We start from the raw sequence: 6,091 nt of genomic DNA on the forward strand, positions 1-6,091 counted from the left end.
ATTAGTTAAGAATATTATAATTTATAACTATAAAATTTATTATTATTATTATTATTTTCAATTAAATTAAAATAAGTTGTGAAAACAATCTCTTGAGATTTATTCTTTCTGGATTAGTATTGTGGGTGGCAATCCTTCAACTTCCTCCTGTTTGAGGTGTGTCAGTGACACCATCCGAAGACACCTAGACACATGCACTGCCAGTCACTAGCAGTCGAGGTGTGAGGATCGCTCCAGAACCACTAAGGTAGAACCAATGAGGTAGATTGTGCACCTGTCCAAGCTTTACAAGTTGCCAAAAGTTTCCAGGTTGCCAAGAGTTTCCATGCAAACAATCCCTCTTACATTAAGGCTAAAATTCATTCAGCCGAGGAAGAAATCATGCGCAAGAATAAATCACTCTCTGATTCTGAGAGCAACGATGTGGCCACGAGTTGGGTTCCACCGAGGGAGAAGGAATTAGTATCATTAAGAAATTCAATTGTATTGACACATGAAGACCTTGATAGTGAAAGTTCTGCAGTATAGAAAGAGAAAGCTTCCATGTTCTTTGATGGCAGAACAAGAGTTTTGGAGAATGTAATTTTCTTGGAGATATAGTATTTTGTTTAAACACCATCATATTCCTAACCTCCCTCTAGGCAGAAGCTTCATTAAAATCTACTATGGAAATCTCACTGAGACACACCGCCAGCTTATATATGTAAACAAATTTAAAAAATTTATAATTTTTTTATAAAATATATTTTAAATGACATTTTAGAAGACGGAAAAGTATTAAAAAAACGAAAAGAAAAATAGTTATGTCAAGTCACGCAGTCACACTTCACGGGTTTACTATGGTATCAATCTTAACATCTCAGGTTTGAATGCAACTTTTGTCTTCAACGCAAAATGCAGAGCATCTCACTTCTTTTCTTTTCCTATCCACCGCCCTGACTGAGTATTCTCTATCCATTGTTAAAAAGCAAGCCTATTTTCATCTATAAATTCAACGCAGAAATCAGAGATAACCACCCAAATTACATATATCCTCCATCCAGATGGACGGTGACGGTGAGAAGAAGAAGCTTCATTTTCTGCTCTTCCCATGGTTGGCGCAGGGACACATTAATCCTTTCTTGCAGCTCTCTAAGGCACTCGCAATCCAAGGCCACACCGTCTCCTTCCTCTCCACGCCCGTTAACATCTCCAGAATTAGGCCGTCCTTGCAACTTCAGGAGTGGCCGGGCCGGATTGATCTGCTGGAACTGCCGTTACCGCCCACGGAAGGCCTGACTCCCGGGGCCGAATGCACGGCAGACATCCCCTTAGAAATGGCGTTTCCCCTCAAGAAAGCCATGGACGGAATGGAAAAGCCCTTCCGAAGCTTGCTTCGGCAACTCTCGCCGGATTATCTCATCCACGACTTCGTGCAATATTGGACGCAAAGCGCTGCTGCAGAGATGCGCGTTCCAGCAATTTATTTCTCGGTCTATGCTCCCGTCAGTTCCAGTTATTTCATGCACCCTTCTAAATTGCGGAACCAGGAAATAACAGCTGAGGACCTGGCCGTTCCGCCCCCCGGATACCCATCATTGGCAATCTCGTTCAGGCTGTTCGAAGCGCAGGATTTTTTAGTTATGTATAGAGGAATACCCGGGCACATTACTCCAACGTATCGAATGGCTAATTGCCTGGAAGGATGTGTTGCAATTGCCATCAAATCCTGCTTTGAGTGCGAAGATGAGTATATTCGTTGTCTCCAGAACGCCAATGGAGTCCCAGTGCTCTCGGTCGGCCCTCTAATGCCCGCCGTGCAGTCCATTGCCGGTGGCAGCGAGGGCTCCGATCTGCTGGAATGGCTCGACAGGCAGAGAGCCGCCTCGGTGGTGTTTGTGTCATTCGGCAGCGAGTCATTCCTGTCGAAAGAACAAGCTCGCGAGCTGGCGCTTGGCTTGCAGGCGAGCGGGCTGCCGTTCCTCTGGTCGCTGCGCTCTCCACAGTTCTTGGAGTTGCACCATTCCTTGGAGCTTCTTCCCGAGGGATTCGAGACCCAAACCCGGGACCAGGGGCTTGTGGTCCGGGACTGGGTGCCGCAGGTACGTATTCTCTCGCACCCGTCGGTGGGTGGGTATCTGAGCCACGGAGGGTGGAGCTCCGCCATGGAGGCGCTTAGCTGCGGATTGCCCCTTATTCTGCTGCCCATACGACTTGAGCAAGGTTTGAATGCCCGCCATATAACGACAGAATTGAAGGCGGGGTTGGAGATCGAAAGGGAAGAGGATGGCTCTTTTAGCAGAGAAAACGTATGTAAAGCAGTGAAAATGGTAATGGTGGGAGAGGAGGAGAAGGGCATGAGATCGAAGGCGGTGGAGGCCCGAGATATTCTAATCGACAATATTGGGCGCCAGCAGAGTTACATCCATGACTTCATCCAACAGTTGACAGAAGGACACTCCAAGGAAAAGTTGGGGTAAACACGATTTCTTGCTTTTGCTAATTTTAGGTTAGGGTCTACTAAATGGATATGGGTTCAGAAATTTAGTTTTCATTTTTAAATTCTTGGGGAGAAACATATATAATGATGTTGTAGGTTAAACAATACTTGTACATAATTTTTAGAGTTGTTTTTCTCGAGTTGTATTTCTGGAATAGATTAAGTTCTTTGAAATCTAAGAAAAGAATTATAAGGGAGAAGACAAGAATTATAATGGAGCTAGTGTTCCTTACGAAATGTATGGGTTTTTATTGATGGTACTTATAATTAAAGTGAGAATGGAGAATTGTGAGGTTAGTATTGTTATTTTATTTTCTCATAATATGGTTTTAAAATATAAATTGTGTATTAGAAATGGTACCAATTTTGTTGTTGAGTTGATTGTTCTTTCGTGTGTTTTTTGGTTAGTTTTGTGGAAATAGGTAAATGTTTTTATGAATTGGTTCAATGAAAAAGTGGATCTTAGAATATCATGGAAAAAAAAATTCCAACCAACTACAATAACAGTCTGATGATTTACAAATCCTTCACTAAGGGAACATAATGTTCTAGCACAATTGCTCTCAAAGCAAGCTTTAATTTTGGATGATGGAATTTGTATTTGTTAAAAATTTTACAATGGTGCCCTTCTTTTCTTTTAATCTCTTTAATCTTTCTTTTACAATGATAATCTCTTTAATCTTTCTTTTACAATGATAAGTTAAACATATTTTCCATGAATAAAATGTCTATTAAAAAATTAAATGAGTTGCAACATATTTTCCATAAATAAAATATTTATTAAGAAATTAAGTGAGTTGCGATACAACCAAAACTCTCCGTTTTCCATTCTAAAAATATCAAAATATTTTTTAAAAACAAAAAATTATCATATAATAACAAAATAAATATTTCATTTCATAAAATTTAATTGATTTCTCCTTTATTTTATTTTCAATCAATTAAATTATATATTTTCAAAATTATATAATTTAAATATTTTATATATAGTTCACATTATATATTAAAATTAATAAAATTAAAATAATTAAAAATAATCATATAAGACTTCTACGGTAAATACATTTAAGTTTCACTTGTTTTCCAATGCTTCATTTTTAAATCTTCCCCTAACATTTTCACAAAGATAATCCAAACTCACGCCATATTATTCAATGTTAACTAGAATTCCGTACGTGTATCAATTAAATTATCAACAAATCTCATGGACACTTATCAAAATTTTACATTGGAATTTATTATATTTAAGCTTTGCTCAAAAAAATATGGAAATTTTGGTAAGATTTTTATAAAATTTAGCAGGAATTTGTGTAAGTTTAAGTTACAATTATCAAACTTTAAGATTTTCGATGTTGTAAGAATTTTTGATGATGCTGAAATTATTTCCACCATCAAAAATTAGATTTAAAAAATGGTCAAGACAATTTTTGGCCATTTTTTGCCACGGAAAGTGATTTTTTTACTAGAATTCAGTTTTTCAAATTTTTTTTGTTACCCCAAGAAATCCAATCATAAGAGTGTTTAAATTATTTTTTATAATGGAAATGGATTCAAAATCATCAAAAACTCCTAGAGCACCCAAAATCGTGAAGCTTGATAGATAACACAGATTTTTCTACTAAATTTTAGTCAAAACCATAGATAATTTTTATTATTTTCCAAACAAAATTATCAATAGATATACAAAATTATCAATAAACATACTTACACATGATTAACAATGAACTACAACCTTAGGAATATGATATATATGTGTGTGTGTGTGTGTGTGTGTGTGTGTGTATTAATTAGAGAGACAAGTTAAGCGATTAGATGGATATCTAATTACAAATTATTAAACAATTATTTTGAATTTTCAATTGTAATGTGTATTGCTAATAAAATTTAATTTGATTAATATTAAGATGTATTTTTATGAATACTAAACAACGTTGTTTGAACTGGTATATAATATAAATATGGATTATGTTATTTAATTATTATTTTGAATATTAAGTAAGAATTCAAAAATATTGAGCCCATGGGGCTTTGGATTGACAGTGAATGGGTGCACTGTTAAGGCACTCCTTGCGATAGGTAACTAGTTCAAATCTCCCGTGGGTGCTTACCTACCAAAAACAAAGAATTCAAAAATATTAAGTTGGATTTTAAAAAGGTTAGTATATTTTGTTTATTTTTTATTTTTTATTATTTAAAATTTTATTTTGAAGGAATGAGATGAATAATGAATAAAAATAAGTCATCCCATATTTATTAAAATGATGCAAAACTGAATTTTGCGCGCGCGCCGCTACTCTCTCTGCGACCACCCCCTTGCAACCCCTCCTCCCAGCCATGGCTCTAGAGGGAGGCTCTAAGCCTCCTTCCTCCCTCCCCCCTGAGCTATTGGCCTTCAAACAGCTGGTGGCCGACTGCAGCAAGTGCCCAATCTCGGCCTCCCAACAAAAATTTGTCAAGAAGATGGAAACAATCTCAACCATCGCACTCCCAGCTAAAGAGCCCTATCGTGCTGCCCTGAATATTGCAGAAAGAGGACTCATCGGCTAGTTCACTGGGCTATGGCCATCACCAAGAGCCATCGAATCGTGGGTGCAATGCAACTGGAGACCACTGATATCAGAAGGAATAAAATGTTACTTTGTTGGTAAGGGCTACTTCACTTTCATTTTTGATTGCATTGAAGACAAGAACCTCATTTTGAGAAACGGGCCATATTTCATGGGACCCCAGGGCCTTTACCTGAAAAAATGGACCCCGGACTTTGATCCAACCGAAGATGTGCCCTCGGCTATTCCTGTCTGGGTGTGCCTCCCCCATTTACCCTTGCACTATTGGAGTCCGAAGACTCTAGAACCATTGGAAACACCCTTGTAAAGTACAATGACAAAGCAGACAAGAAGGGACAATACTGCTGTGCCAGAATCTGTGTCGAGGTAGATCTGGAAGTTGGGATTCCAAAAGCTATAAAACTAACAGTGGCAAATTGGTCACATGTGCAAGAACTGGACTACGAGCAATTGCCCTTCAAGTGTAGGCACTACCATGGATACAAGCACTTTGCAAGAAATTGTAAAAAGAAAACTGAAGAAGAAGCAGAGAAAATAAAAGGATACCAATGGACAACGGTGCAGAAAACAGCCTCATCGAAGCAGCACAATAAACAGAGAGGGAAAAGGGCACAAGCCGGGAACGGTAGCCATCCACAGAATTACAGCCGGAAGGGACAACACCCCCACGAACAGACCTTCCCTCAAATTCCTTCGCAGCTCTCAGCACACAAGAGGAAACCCCTGTCATGGAAAGTGATGCAGAACAGCAGGCAAACACCTCACTAATCGAGGAAGGAAATGCAGGGGCCTCCCCGGTTCAAAATGACTCCCCAGAAAGAGAAAACCCGCCATCCTCATATGCAGACATGATAAGAAAAAAGCCTCTGGAACTAACAGGCTCATCGGAAGAGGAGACAAATGAAAGACCCTCGAAGAGGGCAGGGAGGAAATCCCTCAAGGAAGTAAGAGAAGAAGCAGTATAGAGGCAAAAAATGCAAGGAAGTCAGTCCACCCTAGAAATGTCCATAAGTCGAAACACCAGAACACGACCACCAAAGGGAGG

The 6,091-nt window shown here is 38.8% G+C and overlaps 1 protein-coding gene across 1 annotated transcript; it reads left to right on the forward strand.

Annotated features, from left to right (window-relative positions):
* The first annotated feature begins 973 nt into the window (after nucleotides 1-973).
* Nucleotides 974-2,574, forward strand: LOC149244119 (UDP-glycosyltransferase 91C1-like). Its single transcript, XM_089374748.1, has one exon. The coding sequence runs from the start codon at nucleotides 1,044-1,046 to the stop codon at nucleotides 2,457-2,459; it is 1,416 nt and encodes a 471-aa protein (XP_089230874.1). The 5' UTR covers nucleotides 974-1,043; the 3' UTR covers nucleotides 2,460-2,574.
* Nucleotides 2,575-6,091: the final 3,517 nt, after the last annotated feature.

The sequence above is a fragment of the Pinus tabuliformis genome, chromosome 8 (assembly GCF_031772625.1).
Source record: "Pinus tabuliformis cultivar Carrire ecotype Pingquan chromosome 8, CPIR1, whole genome shotgun sequence".
Taxonomy (NCBI): domain Eukaryota; kingdom Viridiplantae; phylum Streptophyta; class Pinopsida; order Pinales; family Pinaceae; genus Pinus; species Pinus tabuliformis.